Source organism: Podarcis gaigeae (genome assembly GCF_964106915.1).
Source record: "Podarcis gaigeae genome assembly, chromosome: 5".
Classification (NCBI taxonomy): domain Eukaryota; kingdom Metazoa; phylum Chordata; class Lepidosauria; order Squamata; family Lacertidae; genus Podarcis; species Podarcis gaigeae.
In genome coordinates, this window is record NC_139681.1 from 61,324,773 (window position 1) to 61,341,789 (window position 17,017).

The 17,017-nt window shown below is 40.1% G+C and overlaps 1 protein-coding gene across 6 annotated transcripts in view; it reads right to left on the bottom strand.

Annotated features, from left to right (window-relative positions):
• Positions 1-16,959, bottom strand: part of MYO7B (myosin VIIB) — a 59,214-nt gene extending 42,255 nt beyond the window's left edge. For 5 of the 6 annotated variants that reach the window (XM_083741677.1, XM_083741675.1, XM_083741674.1 and 2 more), the window contains exons 1-14: positions 12,219-12,270; positions 10,920-11,033; positions 10,426-10,578; positions 8,907-9,091; positions 7,879-8,000; positions 6,750-6,892; positions 6,547-6,660; positions 4,034-4,187; positions 3,258-3,334; positions 2,621-2,740; positions 1,960-2,102; positions 1,339-1,549; positions 867-1,002; positions 398-564 (exon numbers count right to left, since the gene is read on the bottom strand). In XM_083741677.1, coding sequence (XP_083597803.1) covers positions 398-564; positions 867-1,002; positions 1,339-1,549; positions 1,960-2,102; positions 2,621-2,740; positions 3,258-3,334; positions 4,034-4,187; positions 6,547-6,660; positions 6,750-6,892; positions 7,879-8,000; positions 8,907-9,091; positions 10,426-10,578; positions 10,920-11,033; positions 12,219-12,236 — 1,857 coding nt within the window. In that variant the 5' untranslated portion in view covers positions 12,237-12,270. Of the gene's footprint in view, positions 1-397; positions 565-866; positions 1,003-1,338; positions 1,550-1,959; positions 2,103-2,620; positions 2,741-3,257; positions 3,335-4,033; positions 4,188-6,546; positions 6,661-6,749; positions 6,893-7,878; positions 8,001-8,906; positions 9,092-10,425; positions 10,579-10,919; positions 11,034-12,218; positions 12,271-13,878; positions 14,007-15,656; positions 15,916-16,104 lie in introns of those variants that run through there. The other variant, XM_083741676.1, reaches the window with a different exon arrangement.
• Between the last annotated feature and the right edge of the window lie 58 nt (positions 16,960-17,017).

Here is a 17,017-nt window from a genome sequence, read left to right on the forward strand (position 1 = left end):
GGGAATTGGAACTACAGTGACCAGAATTCCTTGGGGGGGGGGAGAAATATGCTTTGAATGTGCTTTAAAGATATAGTGGGTATGCAGTCTAGGAGTGATTGTAACTGTAGAAGATGCTTTGCTTGCTATATATTTCTACTCTCCTGTTTTGAATCTGGTAACCCTAAACTGCATATTCTGACCAAACCACTCATTCTAACTAGGAAAGTATTTTCTGAATTATAGGATAAAGCAGCTATATCTAATATAAATAGCTCGGGATCATTCCTACTATTATACATTTAAAGTATGGCAAAGGCTTAAAATTGACACAGAAGGTAAAGTGCAGCTAGAATGTCTAAGAAACAGAGGCTGGGGGGACATCTACATTTCAAGTCAGTGCTGGGGGGCAGCTAACCTTGAGGGTGGGATCCACTCCTAGATGCCTGATGCTCCCACGGCCAAAAGGAATCACATTCACGGGTGTCTCCACCTGAAAGACCTGTCTGAGGAATTTGTTTTTGGATGAATGAACCATCTGCAGGATGTCAGAGCTAAGCATGTCACGGTTTTTCTCGAGAAAACCTATAAGAAAGGAGAAGCAAGGTAAATCAATTTTTTCTGCTTGATGCCAATTTCCGTATTTTACTGAGTTCCCTTGGCCATTCTCCCTCCTCTCTCTTTGATAGTGGCCATTCCCACTCCATTGAAGTGGATCGTGCCCACCCCAGCACTTCCGTAAAGTAATGAAACAGCTGTTTATGAACCAAGAATTAGTCTGACAGTACAGTATCAATCTGCAGGATTTGAAACTGAAAAAAAAGGAACTATTTTTGAATTGATAGAAGATATAATGCTGGGACAGGGAACTTTTATTATTGACTCACCTTTAGACTGATAATAAACAACACCAGCAAAATGGTTGATACCAAAGACTGTGTCATGGACGCTTCTTGGTGGAATGTAGATTTTGCTTCTGCAGTGATGATTGTTGATTTTGTGCAACATGGTTGTGTCTGTTCCCTGGAAGCAAACCACAACATGAGATTAAAGTGGGTCGGGGAGGATGCTAATACGTGCTCAAAACAAACAAGGAAAATGTGTGCAAAAGACTTCCTGAGATGTGACAATGTGGCAATAACATTTTTAGAGTCAGGAAATATTTTAGAGATACAGAAACCTGAGGGGTCTCTGTTAGGTTGCCTGCACAGCAAATAGCTCCAGATGTTAAAAGCAAGAGAGCCAAGCTACACAGCTAGATTCACAACATGCAACACAAATCAATACAATATAGCAACAGAAGAAATAAAAACAAAGCTTATTCTCTGTGGCAGCCTGGAGAAAAACCACAATACTCACCTTAGGGAACCTGCTTTCTTCATCAATGAGTGACACAATATTCATGGGTTTGAGTGCAATCACTTCCAAGGCGGTACAGTTATCCGTGAAGTCAATGTGACTCCAGGTGATATGTTCAGCCAAGTATTCCTCCTGCTCTAGCTTGAAGACATGCGCTACGAAGAACTGCTGGAGATGCTCATTGGCAAAGTTGATGCAAAGCTGCTCAAAACTGCAGGGACACAATTATTTCTTATTTATCGGGAACATTTATATTATTAATATAATCTTCCCTTTTAGTCCTTCATAGCCTTCAGATATTGAGGTGTGGGTAAAATATACACTTAAAGAGAAATTCAACTGGCTGAGTAATCAATTAAAAGACAACTGATTAATCCACTAAAAATATTGAATCACCAGGCAGCTCTCATGAAATCTAGCATATATCAAGGGCAATTAATAAACACCACACACTTTCATTTCAGCATGAAGCTGTATCAGTGGACCTCAATCATCTTCAGTGTGGAGATTGATTAACTTAAAATATAACTTCCATCAACACTAATGGTTACAATTTGTTTCTGACATGGTGTGCTATTTCTCAAAACATCCCACAAAACAGTTAAAACTTGAATGTCATACCTGTTAGTGGTAAAATTTTCAAAGCCAAAGATGTCCAGTAGCCCAATGGACCTGCATGTTTTTTTATGACCCTGAGATGGTGGGTTGTAAATTGCAGTATTGATCTTATTAACTATCCAGAGGAAGAGGAGTCCATAGATCCCCTGGGTAAAGAAAAGGTGCATAAGAGCACGGCATTTAACACAAGTTGCATTCACATGCCATGGACAGTAAGAAGAAGCTGCAATAAATAAATAAGCAGACATCCACAGATGCCAACATGCCATCCCTCTCCCTCCACATTTTGCCATTCTGTGCTGAAATACCAGCTCCACTGACATCAAGAAAAACATGCAACGTTCACCATGAGAGTAACCATGTATAAGAGCCAAGAATGATAATTTTTCTCTCTTTATTTAGGAAGCATTATAGCTGTAGGCTTGTATAGATTCAAACTTCCTTAATAAATCAGATGCTAAAGCTGGAATACCAAAGAGGACATTGTTTGCAGGATTTTGTCTTTAGACTGTTATTAAACTTCAATGCCATGTACAACCTTGTCATTTTTATTTTATTTATTTCTTCATAAAATGTATGAACTGCCTCATTGTAGAAAACCTCAAAGCTGTTTACAAAACATAACTGAGAACCACACATGGGGAGAGCTGTTTATCTCCTTTACCTTTACGAAGGCGTCTCTCACATCAGCAGCCTGGGCTACACTTAGGGGCATAGAGACGCTCTCTCCCCTGATGATGATCGAGTGGTTTGTAAGGCTGCTGTGGAGTTCCCCAGAATCCACCTGTAGGAATGACAATTGAATTGCATCATTTTCTGTAGATGTAGGAGATCTGGCGAGAATGGGCAGCACCTGCTTCAAGAGAAGGGATATAAAGACACTTAATAGAGATGCGGGTGGTGCTGAGGTGTAAACCACTGAGCCTAGGGCTTGCCGATCGGAAGGTCAGCGGTTCGAATCCTCGAGACGGGGTGAGCTCCCGTTGCTCGGTCCCAACCTAGTAGTTCAAAAGCACGTCAAAGTGCAAGTAGATAAATAGATACCACTCTGCCGGGAAGGTAAAAAGTGTGTATGTTCCTACAAGAAGGGGGGGGAAACTGGGAGGGGACAATGCAGTGCAGTGTGGTTAGAATGTCACATTAGGAGCTGGGAGATCAGGTTCAAATCCCCACTCATCCATGAAGCCCACAGCACTTGCTATGGAGTGGGAAGCTATATTCACTGCCCTGAGTTCCTTTGGAGGAAAGGTTGTAGGGATTAAATAAAGAATATAAATAATATTCATGCGCAACGCCAATACCTCAAGTAGTTTAGTTGCAATGGAAAAGTGTGCAGAATCCAGCACAGCACAACAGTCCAAATTATCATACACGGCAGCTAGATAAAGGAAAAAGCAAATCTTGGTGATCATTTAGAACAAAAAGCATGTAACATACTTTTGCTCATTCAAGAAGCAGCCATTAGGCTAAAGAAAGTAACAACACAAGAAGAATAACACAATCTCCCTAAGACACCATGGTATTTGTGTTAATATCCATGTGGAAAATGGGAGATGCCACTTAAGTTATGGTCCCCGAACCTTCTTACAGGGAAATGTAACATATTGTTCAGACATTAAGCAGTGCCAGTAATTAAACTGGTGATTTTTTTTTTTAACTGTGGCAAATAGAATCCTTGCAAATATACCCGCCATCCCCTGCCCACTTCTCAAAATGTTGATTCCTGAAGATCCCTACAGAAACATCCCATGCAGCATTCATTGTTTTCTTGTTTTTCCACATACAGGCAATCTGTTCTGTGGTAACTATGTGAAATACAACTTTGACTTACCCAACTTCTCTAACTAAAATGTTCCCCCCACACACACTATACACAAGTATCACAAAGCACTCATCTTAAAAGTGTGTATAATAAGGAGAGTCTTTTTCAGGGTAAAATATCTACATTCCTCTGCACTTTCTTATTTAGATAACAAAATGTTCTTTCTGCTCAAGGTATAGTCTGGTAATTTCATTAACCCCTATTTTCTCCTCTTTGGTCAGTGTGTAGGTGTGTAGGTGCACACGCTGGACTTACCTTCAAACTCCATATTCCCCAGATGCAAAATGGCTGCCAGCAGTTTGCTTATGTCCCAGTGCTCAGAATCAGAGAACATCAGGATTTTCATGGCTGAGCGAATATGAGCATATTCCTTAGCATCATTACGACCTTCACAGGAAGTGCAGTCGCCCTGGAAGACAGAACAGTGGTGACATTTTTATACTGTAATGATATGGGGTGGTTCGTTTGAATGATCTCTCAAGGATGGTATCATGATTCTGTGAATCTGGTTGCAAAGGGAGATTGCAAAACTGACTTGTGAACCTTAGCCAAGCAGATTTCCTTTCGTTGGGAAGATTGGCAGTTCACCTATGCTCAATCCGTATATGTGTAAACTAGGGGCTGTAACCTTGCTTATTTGTTCACCCAACCCACCTACCTCCCTACGTCTCTTTCCAAAGCCACAAACCCTCCCATTCATTACACCTTGCCAAAGCCACCTGCCCCTCCCCTTCTCACCAAAGCCACTCCTCGCCTTAGTCCTCAGAGATTGTGTGCACACAATACATTTACAGCTAAGAAAACTGGCATAGAATCATAGAATCTTAGAGCTGGAAGGGACTCAATGGTCATCTAGTCCAACCCCCTATAACGCAGGAATCTTGGCTACAGCATCCATGACAGATGGCAGTCCAACCTCTGCTTAAAAACCTCCAAGGAAAGAGAGTCCACCACCTCTCATGGGAGTCTGTTCCACGGCCAAACAGCTCTTACTGTCAAAAAGTTTTTTTGAATGTTTAGTCAGAATCTCCTTTCTTATAACTTGAAGCCATTGGTTCGAGTCCTACCCTCCAGAGCAGGAGAAAACAAGCATTTTCCCTCTTCCATGTGAGAGCCCTTAGGATATTTGAAGATGGCTACTGTATCTTCTCTCAGTGTCCTCTTTTCCACCTGTACCCATAAGCAAGCAAACACAAAGCAAAATGCATTCTACTGTGCATTTCCCTTTTAATCTATCCGTGTGTGTGTGTGTGTGTGTGTGTGTGTGTGTGTGTGTTTCTGTACTTCCTCATGAGCCACAAAGACCTTCAGACCTTTTATGCAATAGGCAATCTTTGAATTCCAGAAGTAAATTCTGGAATCAGATTAATTTCTACTTGCTTCATATTTTATTATGATTATTATGATTATGATTACTTTACTTTACTTTATTTATTAAACTTATATACCATCCTTCATCATAAGATCTCAGGGCAGTTCACAGAATAAAATACAAGATAAAAACACAAGTAAATAATTAAAACAAAACAGCAAAACAATAACCCCCGCCTTCCCAGAGACACATTTAAAAGGCTGCAGAACATCAGATGTAACTGAATATTAATCAGTGTGACTGATTTCCAAGAAAATATGTGTCCTTTAGCAAATGACATTCTCATTCTGTGCTAGCTGGTGAAGCCCTCCTTTGGTTAAGATGGTACCAAAAAAACACTCTCCATTTTAGGGAAGTGCTCAGAGCAGACAAGAGTGTTTCCTTTTTAGGACCACATTCCTTTCATAAACATTTTACTTTCATGTATGTTTTTTCTAAAGTGGGGAGGGGAATGGCAACTGGGTTTCTGTTTCTCATCTAAGAATGGTTTGCATATGCTCAGTGGAAAAAAGTGCCCAAAGGCCAAAGTACATGCTTTATGCAAATACATAAAACTATCACCTGGGAGTTCTTTTCTTCTTAATTAACTGCTTCAGTAAGCAGGAGTGGAAGCAGGGAGTGTAGGGTGTGTGAACTCTTCCCCCACTCCACACTCCTGTTCCTCTGCCCTAAATTGCCTCTTCCTCTAGCTTTCTTCCCTGTAGGGTACATAAAAATGCATGGAAATACATGTGTAATTTTTTGTGGGAGGAGAAGCCTCTGTGTGCTGTGTGCTTGTGCTGGTGTGAAATGGCTGGTAAGGACCAGGCTCACTGATAAGGCACAACTTGTCAGTTTGCATTTCTTAGTACAGAAAGTATTGATCTGATGTGCAGAGATATTTCCTATTCTAATTAATTTAAGAGGGTTTTGAAAGCTGCTCTGTGAAAGAATCAAGCAGAAGGCTCGTGATGTTTGGGTTATCCTTCAGAGAAGCTGAGTACAGCTGGCTTAAACTGCTCCTGTTATCTCTTTCTGTCAAGGTCATGCTGACAATAATAACAGGCCAGAAGGAGCCTGGGTTTCACTCTTTTTCTATTTCTCTTTCGTTCTGTGTTGTGTTCTGTATATAGTATGCATCATGTTAAGTTTCAGTCTTCTTATAAGTTATTGTAAGTTTAAGTTAAGTCTGCTGCAACTGGACTTCTTGTGGACAGTGCCAATCCTGAAAGTATTGGATTTGTGACTATTATGCTCATTTGCCTTCAGTAGCAGTAAAGCTCTGCTGGATGAAATACAATTGCCTCTGGTCCATTTTTGGGGAATCTTGCAACGCGTTTAAGTTTTTACTCTGCTAACTATATTTTGGAGTTCTTCTCTGGATCAATATTGAGTAGAATTCCATGACACAACTTACCATAGTAAGATAGGTGTACTCTGAAGCTGTGCCCAGATTCAGCATCTTCTTCTGCTCCAGATTCATCCCCATTAACATGCAGTAAAAGATGTGATAGTTCCTTTCCTCAGGAGCCTAGAATGATAAGAAGACCCCCACAGACATAACAGCAGCACAAATGAAAATAGGAACGCTGCCCAAATTAAACGCGTGCTCTGAATTACCTGGCGACAAACCCGAGACTTCTCCAGAAGGAACTGTTCTATCCGAGCTCCTTCTATCACTCCATTTTGGTTGAAATGAATATCGATGTATTTCCCAAAGCGACTCGAATTGTCATTCCGAATTGTCTTGGCATTTCCAAAAGCTGTAAGTGAGTGAGATGGCACCATGAAGGGGAGGGCCACTCTTTTGCTAATTTAAATTCATTCAGGGCATCAAGATACTTGGAAGTACTTTTTCACAAAGTAAGAGGTGCTCATTTTATTTTATTTTGATTTATCGTCAACTACATCCCAAGATCTTGAGGGTGGTAAGCCATCTTTAATGTATAATCATTTCAGTAAAATAATCTTATTAAAACACCATTAAAAGTCCATAAACCTCTGCCAGATATTGACTGTTTACAGTGTAGCCAGCTAAAAGTACAGCTGTATGTGCCATTTCCAATTTCTTTTAAGAATATTCCAGAACTGGACGATACTTTCTCCCCAATATTTTCCTTATGTGTGACAGCAAAGGCTGACTGCATGCCCTTCTCTATAAAGACATCCTGATATATTTAATAGCTGAATAGGGAATGCAAGTGGAACCTCCAGACTGAACAGTAGATATGACTGTATATGATGTACATTCTAAGGGTGCTTTCAGACGTGCAGAATATTGCATTAGTTTTCCTGATTATAAGGCTAGCACTTCTGATCCATTTTCTAATGTTCCTTTCACACTGCAGCACCTGCTGCGATACAGAACTGTGGCTTTTTTACCAATATACTGGCATATATTGGTTGAACTAAATTCCATTCACACTAGTGAGCATGGTGTGTCACAATAACAACCATCGTTGGACGACGTCACTGCTTCACCACCCTTTTGCACATAAATGCTTCTGCTATACTGGTATACAACACCAACTTTCTTCACTTTACTCCTGCAATTTTATGGGTTAAGAGGCATGCAAACAGATTTTTTTCTGGAATCAAATAACATGAACATGAGTGCTAAACATCCATTGGTTTTTCAGAAGTGGCTTTTACATCTCCTGAAAGCTGAAATATAATGCAGAAATTAACAGTCAGGGAAAGGTCAGAGAAATAGAATGAACTGCCATGTGAATGGCATTATATAGCCTACCTTCTAAAATGGGATTGGCCTCTAGAATCTGTTGTTCAATCCAAGAATGTTGGCCGCTAATAGCTGCTAAGAACTGCAAAATCAGCTTTGTGCTTTCGGTCTTCCCTGCTCCAGATTCTCCACTGAAATAAGATATCAAATCTGGTGAACTCAGTGATGGACTCTCTTGACAAATTGGAATAAAAAGTGGCCTGTTTCTTCTTGCTCTTGAATAATCTTAAATCAATCGTTGCAGGAAAAGAGTGAATTTTGCTTTCCACCATTACACAAAGTGGATATTCTCTGAACAACCGTTTAGCTGTGTTTTGATACCTCTTGCCTACACCTGTGTTCCTCTTCTTTTGCATTACTGTTGTCTCATTTTGAATGTGTGGCATTTGAGGGAATGTGCCTGTTTTTACTGTAAAAAATCAAAGTCAGGCCCATGGTCACTACATGAACAAGCTGGACCAGAGCAGAAGCAGCTTGCTGGGTGGGGCAAAGCCACTATGCTAGCATCCCAGCGGGTGGGTCACTGTTGCCTATCATCAGGGTGAGAAAGAAGCAAGGTCAGTGTGATGGAAATGCAACAACAGAGCCGATCCCACCTGCTAGGAAGCCAGCACAGTGACTCTGCCCACAGCTGGCAAGTCACTTCTAAACCAGACGCCTTTTTCTTTTACACCATTGGAGCAAAGTGCCATAAAAATAATGCCGTTGTCCTTATTTCTACACTGGGTGGTTCAATATGGGGGCTTGAACTGCAGATACATCATTAAGATATCACAAATGGGTAGGTGGCTGGCAAGTGGCTTTTTTTATTTATCCTGGAAAAGGTAATTTTGGATTAAATGGGCAGGGCGAATATGGTTTGACATTTTGATGCCAACGACACTGGACGGCAGTGCAGTGCAGTGCGTTTCATGAGAAACGCAATAAACACCCATCAGGAAGCTTTCCTTAGATGTTGCTCCTTTTCTCCCACCCAACCCCACCAGCTATTCTTCTTTGGAATAGCATCAAACTTTCCCACTACAAATTGCCTCTACCTGATGATGCAGCATTGGTCTCTTTTATTTCTCTTCATGTTGAAATAGCAATTGTCAGCAATGGCGAAGACATGAGGTGGCAGTTCTCCAATCCTCTTGTTACAGTAGAGTCTAATCTGTTCCATGGTATACAGTGGCAGCACTTGGTATGGATTCATAGCTACCAAGATAGATCCTGTGTAGGTCTAAATAAATTAAGATGCTTATGACACAAACCCCAAACAATATTCTCATCACCTCATGCTCTGCCTTTATCAAGTATCAGAAAACATGTGTAGGTAGATTAGAAGCTTTTGAAATGTAGTAGAAAGCAGAATAAATGAATGAAAGCTCTCTGCCTTTAGAGTCTCTGCCATACACTACTATAGGGGTCAAGAACATTGGACACATTATTCATATCATATAAACATTTTGGGCATGAGTCGGCTAAGTTGTTGCCTGGAGGGAGAAATATCCACCTACACAACAGGTCTCTCCCCACTCTTCTCCCATGCCTCCTAAAGCTGCTGTGGAGGACTGAAGGAATCTCCAGAATGGGTTTAAGGGATATGCGAGGGGAGGGAGCGTTTCATTGCACGAGCAGAACTCATCCCACATACACATACCCCACTTAGTGCTATGTTGCATTTGACTCTACATTTTTCTTATCATTCATAATCAGTAGTCCAGGTGCACATTTAAACAGAGAATTCTGTTATCCCTAGACTGCAAATAAAGTCAGTAAAACCCATTCTTCCATCATCCCATCAGAGTTTCTTCCTTACCACTTTTCCATGTAGGCTCAGAAAACAATGGAAGTGACAGCAGCAGTACTTAAATTTTTTTCTTGGGGGGGTTGTTATGCTTTGTGGGGGATAACTCCCCCTAGCAATTTGAGAATAAATTGATAGGCTTCTGCCATGTGTGAGTGAAGCACAGTAAAGTCAGAAAGGAATTTGTTTCACTTGCTTTCCAGAACAGCTGTACAATTTTTTTTAAAATGCCTCTGTAAACTTATTTGAGATTAACCTCAATAAACCCAGTGGGGCTTACTTCTGAGTAGATCTGCGCAGGATTCTAAGGCAACTATGGTGAAAACTGAAGCACACTGGTTTTTATTCCAGATTAGTTATTTCATTACACTTTCATCTTTGGCTCTGCCCATCACTAGCTGTGCCTATCGCTGCTGGCATGTGGCAACTGTCAGACCAACTGTCAGACCAAAGGCATATAGTTCTCTAAAGAAATAGGTTGCCCACACCTTTGTTGATGTTTTTAGAGAATGTATATTGAAAATATTTATTTTACTTAACAAAATGCAGATTTCTTCATCAAAAAAATCTAAGTAGTCTTACAATCACATTGAAGTATTCCCTACTGGGGTTTTTTTTGGGTGGGGGTTGTTGTTGGATATCAATTAATGTCAAATGAAGGGAAAGGAAAATGATGATTAATTCACTGAGAGGAAAATCTGTGATCAGACAAAATACAAGCTTGTATTTCACATTATTGACAATGAAATGCCACATTCCTAACTTACATAGATGTTGTGTTCCTTGTAGCGGATAAGTAGGTTGCGCACCATGCCAGCTTCATTCATGTCTCCAAGACGTATCATATCTTCAACTCCTTTGACAGAAGTGGGATGCATTGGCCGCACATTGCAGATGTTCCGAGCCATGATCCAGTGTTCCTTAAATACAACTGCTTTTAACTAATCAGCTTAGATTTTATATACCACCTCAGGTCACTCCTAGGAACTAACCCTTGAGACACATTAGAGACAGGCCATCAATCAAAATTATTTCAGAAGTGCATTCAAACACTATTTAAGAACAGATTGTTCAGATATGGGCCTCCAGTTAGTCCCATCTCACTGCATAACTAATTCGCATAAAGTTCCAGCTATGAATCCTAGATTTCTATCAAGACTAAGAATAACTTGATCTCTGGTTGTGGCATTCAGACCCATCTCTAGCTCTTTCGCTTTATGTAAAACATTTGGATCTGTTGAATAAATGTTGTGACACCTACCTTGCCTTCATCATCTTCCAGCAAGAACCGTCCAGAGTCAGAAATCTTTACAACTGCCCCAATGGGCACATTAAACTCACTTCCTGAAGAGGCCTCCAACCATATATGGTCACCCTTGTGGAAGAAAGGACATAAAATTCATTTACTTATTTGTGGATATGTTACACTTCTTGTGCTTTGGAGAACCGATTCCTCCAACTTGATGTTGATTAAACTGTGGGAATCTTTGCTATGGATCTTACGATAATTTTTCAACCTATTTAACATTTCCTTCTTTAATAATGTTGTGAGTTTGGGGGGTTTAGAATGCATGATGCCTGAGTCCTTTCTAATTCCTTGAATCCTGGATCCAGCAAGGCTTAAAATCTAATGGAGGACTCCATTGTTGAACTAGCAGGCAAGCTTCTTGGTAAAGTCTTAATTATGGTGAATGGCCCTAAGTATGTTTGTTAGTGTAAGAAAGGAAGCTGGCTCTGTGCCAGAGGGTAAATGGGTGAGGGCCCTCCCTCACTTGGCTGGTAGAGAGGACAATAGCCAAAGTGTAAGCAGTGGCAGACTTTGGTGTCTCAAATATTAGTGGTGCCCTGTGTGATGCCAAAATCTGCCCCCCCACCTGCTGCCTCTCATCTTCTGTTGGACGTCTTACATTAGAAGCCAGAGAGTGAGAGCTGTCTAACCTCAGATTCATTTTCTTTATTGTCTTATTTATTTTTCTGACTTAAGGCATGGCTGGTCAATTTCATAAGCATTTTGTTTTCTCAGAGCATTGTTGCAATTGCATATTGCCAAGGTTTATTACTATGGAACAGTTTACTGGTAACCTTTGTTATTTCTATTTATTCTTTAAAGTATTTTATTAGCTTACCTTTTATAGGCAAACAATTGTAAAATATGGCAGCTGTTGCAGTACTTCATGGACTCATGCAACAAACTGCCAGAGGTGATTTCCCCATCACGCTCACTGGATTTCATTCTTTTTTAAAAATTATTAAGCAAAACCAAAGGCTGCAGATTTAAGTAGAATAACTATAGGGAGTGGGGACAGTTAGCTATTTCCCCTCTGTATGTAAGTTCAAAATCCCACTCCCCACCCTAGAGTTGGAACTTGGGGATACATCCTCTTACCTCATTTATATTTTTGGAAAGAAACACACATTGGATGTAAGATAGCAACTGTATTATAGTTTGCTACTTTTGTGCTATGACAGTTTTGTGTTGTATATAGCTCAGATCTTAAACTGCACCATCACCCCCAATGTATATATTATGTGTCACACCAAGATGAAGGACTAGACTTACTTTTCTGAAAACAACCATCCTGCTTCAAGGTGATACATGCAGCCTGTGTTCATAGGGAGAGAAACATCATAACGAGGTCAAATCTTCAAGGGACAAGAAAAATCATAATCCAATATGTAACAACAAAACTGGTTACAAAGTTTAGAGGAAAAACCAAATGGGAATTCTTTGTATGCTAGATGGAAAAGTGGCAAGTGAGACCAAGGCTAGATGTAGGAAATACTGGTACATTTAATGGCCTGCATAATCATCCCAGATTACCGTATGTTTTATGTACTGTACTTGCTGGCTTTAAGAGACAAATCCATAAATGTTTATCCATTTCTCTTTTTTTCTCCTTACAATAATTTATCAGCATTTTGGGACACATTTCTCCTAGCAGCAAGACAGCGGGGAGTGTTTCCAAATCTGAGTAAAATCTATTCCCTAAACATTAAAAAAATCAAAACATTCTTCTCAAATGATTAAATACTCCATAGTGCAATCTGTTAAACACTGCTTTTATGTAAGACAATTTTAATAGGAATATTCACCTGAAACTCTGAAATCTTTACGTTTCTGACCTTAACATAGTATTATTATTATATGTAAAGCATTTGAATATAAAATTTTTATTTGGTACATCACTGGGTGGCAAAGGCTCAAAGGTAAACACTGGAAACATTTTTGAAATAACAGATTATCTTTTTGAACATAGCACTTACATTCCTTGTAACACAGGATGTCTGGCTTCAAATATTAAAAGTAAATCAAATATTAAAAGTATGATTGAAAACACCCCAATAATTATATTTTAAAATTAGTTTTCTTGATTCATATCTTCCTCCAGGATGGTAGTTGCTAAAATTGTGCCTTTCTGAAACACTGCAGTTCTTTGATTCAACTACAGGTATTGCAAAATTCATATTTTAAAGATTAATGGCCTTTGATTACTCATAAATGAGTTGTGATCAATGGGGCTTACTTTAAAACAATTTTGTCACATATTTTCATTAAAAAAACACAAATAAAAAAACATGACTGCAATCTTAAAATCAGTTATAGGCTGTCTGTGGAGCCTTTGGAAGTTCCCGAAGTGGGTGCTGTGTCAGGAGCTCCCAGTATGCCCACTAAAAGCTCAATGGCATGGATGTACCACTGAGGGGAAACACCAGGGCTTGAAGACAAATTGAGGGTGGATCAGGGGGAACCTTGGACCCACAGGTTCCCAAGTCCCTTTGATCCTCCAACACACCAAAGTCAAACAATACACAAATCCCTAGACCTGATGCAGTTAATTTCCCTCCCTCCTACTAGTATAAGGGGGGGAAAGAAAACACCCCCCCCCCCGCCGCCGCCATCTTCTGCCCTGGCCACCTCAAGGTAGCAGGGCATAGGAAGTAGCAATAGATTTCTCATGGATTCTCCTCCCTCTCCCCCTAGCTCCATAGGATTGCTCTCTTAAAGTTCAGCCCCAGCCTCCCAGCCTGTAATAACTTTCTTATCCGATATGTCCACATCAAATGGCCATATTCCTGTGATAAATAAAAAATAACTAAGATGGAGAAGGATAATTTTCAACCCTTCTGTGTGGAATGCTTATAGGAAGCAATTTCTCCTTTGCTGTTGCATTTTAAAACCCACTATCCACACCAAATGAAAGAACAAAGAGTGTACTTACTCCCTGTTTAGAAGATTGTTATGTCGGATGGATTTCACGTCTCTCTTTTACAGAAGTAGTGTAATAAGAAAGGAGATTTAACCACAGAAGGCCAGTTCTCAAGAATTCCACCCTGAAAAGACAGTCCTCTGTTCAATGAGGAAGAGAAGAAACGAATGACGTTCCCTTCGTAGTTATTTATTACAGGACTTTGCCCCCCTGTTCGAATATCTTCCATTTCTGCAGCTAGCATTTCAGTCAAGTGAGGTCAATTAATACCTTCATTCACAACTCTTTTGAGTGTCCCTGTAATTTTAAATTCATTACCCCAAACAAATTTGGTTTAGATATTTCTAAAAGGTATTCCAAAGAAAAATCTGAATGCCTGGTGCTTTTAAATAGAAACCAAAAACTCAGATGCAGTTGAAGGATATCTGGTGGTAATTATCATATACCCTTCTCTCACACCTAGAAATGACTGCCTTTTTTGAGATGGTGCCTGCTGTTACGCATGGTAGGGTCCACAGCTGATGCCTGCCCTGGAACTCCCTTCAATTGTTTAATTTCCTCCACCTGTCTGCCATCTAAATTTCCCACAATGCCTCCAGTTGGAGCATTGCAGGAAATTAAATGTGTGGCTTTCAGATATCCATTGCAGGCTACATTTGGAAGAAAGGGTGGGATATAAATTCAGTAAGTAAAATTTTAAAAACCTGATAGTGATTGGAGTCCTACTTCTTTGTGTCATTGCTGCTACCAGTCAAGCCAGTCAGGAAGGCCACTGATTTAAGGGGGCAGTTTGCTAATGGCCCCCTCAAACTTGGAACTAGTCCAGGAACAAACAGGTGTGTTCTTTTTTCTTAAAAATTATATTCAAAAATAATTTTATAAATATTTTTAAACGAACTCCTTTTCACCTACAAAAGTGTGCAGCTTTAGCCAATTAATCAAAACAAATATGATTCATCAACTCAACTAAAAATTGTTTACTCAGTTTATACCCTTATAAAAACCCATTCTGAATCTTGTAACACTTTCTCCACATGCATTTGTTTATTTGGGTTGCTGTTCCACTGTTCTTTCTTTTTCTTGCATATTTGCCAGCGCATTTCTAATTAGACAACTCTATATCACATATTAGGAGATGTAATTACTGCTGCTGATTGAGTGAGACAATTTATACCATCAGCAATCAATAATGATGAACAAGTTAGATAGCCATGTGCATGCTGAATGAGTAATGCTGAGTGACATTAATCCTGCTATTCTGGAGAACAGAAGTTCATCTGTTTGAACGTATACAGAACTTCTCAGCAGCTTCTTAATAGTCTGCTGCCATATGGATAAACGGGACTTAAAAAGCACGTGGGTGTTACTCTTGTTGTTTTTCTCTTTCTTGAGAAAATGCACAAGTTGTCAGTTGCACAGACTAAATTAAGGTCTGCTTCAGCCCCTATTGCAGTTATATGTCTCTGAGCTTCTACACTCCTGGACATAACACCTCACAGATAAATGCTAACTTCACTTTACATACTTTTTGCCTTCAGCAACTACGTATTAAACACTTTGCTTTACCTACGCACATTTGTATTGCTACATTAGTGAATACTACTGTTATTTTTTTAAAAAGCTCATGGAAGGGAGAGAAAGAAAGAAAGACATACCAACAAAAGGTCTCAGGTATTTCCCCAGTTTTCTTGAGCATCTTATCTTTAGACAGATTTGCTTTTCGCAGATCATTTATGCTGCTGTGAGAAGAATATAATTGGGATAGATACTGGGTGCATGGTATTGCGCACCTATACACACACACCATCCAGGTGGGGCGTCTTACTCCTGGTGTTACAAGGTAGGTCAATCTTTCCTGTCAATGCAATCTCATTAGGACCTGCGTGACATCCATCCTTCCCTCTGGGATCCAGCCAACAAAGTATTAAAAGCACGAACTGCAGACTATTTTGTGCCAAGATCTGTCTCATCAAACACAAGTAGGTGCACACATAACAAGCAGAATACCTTCAATAAGCACTCATACATTTGTCACATCGCTCATAGGAACTAGGAAATAAGTAAATAAACATAATTAGAATTGGACGTATTAGCCTTATAAATAATCAGGGGTTGTTTTTGCAGTATAGCCTCATTAAAATGATAGCAGGCTTGTTATTTTTAATGTATGAGGAATGCAAATACATTGCAATAAGGGGATATAAAACTCTGAAATATTGTATGTAAATGATCAATTACCAGTCTCACACCATAGCTCAATGGTAGAACACAAGCTTTCCATGCAAAAGGTCCCTGGTTCAATCTCCAGGTAGGACTGAGATACAACCTGGAGTCACTACCAATGGCAGACAGTACTGTCCTAGGTGGACCAATTGCCTCAGCATTAGGCAGCTTCCTATATACCTAAGTAGCTAAGTGTCCAGTTGTTGGCATAATACTAAATGGTTGCAGCACCAGCAAGAAAACGTGTCTCTGACTGGAGTCTCAGAGCTGAGAATATACTTTTAAAAGTATGAGCAAAACCTAGGAGAAACACCTTGAAACACTTTGGGGTATGTCATGTGCGTTAATGGATAGTGTGCACGAAGCCTGAAAGCAGATGTGCACCCTACATTTAAAGCAAATCTAACACGGTTTAAGCACTTGACTCCCCCCAAATAATAATGGGAACTGTAGTTTAAGGGTGATGGGAATTGTAGCTCTGCGAGCAACTACAGTTCCCAGGTATCATTGGAACCCATGTACTTTAAGCATGTGTTGGGGGTGCTTTAAATGGATGTTGTGGATCTGCTGGGTACACCAGTGCCAGGATGCACATTTTTAAAAACTTTATTTCTACCCTAAACATATTACTTCAAGATTTAGCAGCACAAATGGGGTCGGGCCGAGTCAGCCTGTGTCATATTCGTTTGAAACTGGAAGGTTTTAGAAAGGGTTAAGTTGTGATAACGCCTTTCTTCCTTCTAGTCAGGGAAAGAGCTATACATGGGGAGGCTCCTCCGTCAGAGCGAGGCTCAGCAAGGTTACAGCGAGGCCACCCAGAGCCGCCGCCTTCTGCGTCGCCCATGATGTGCTCCAAACAACACCACCCCCGCAAGCGAAGCTGCTACCTCGTCCCACAACACCCGCGAGATATTAACCTCTCGCGAGC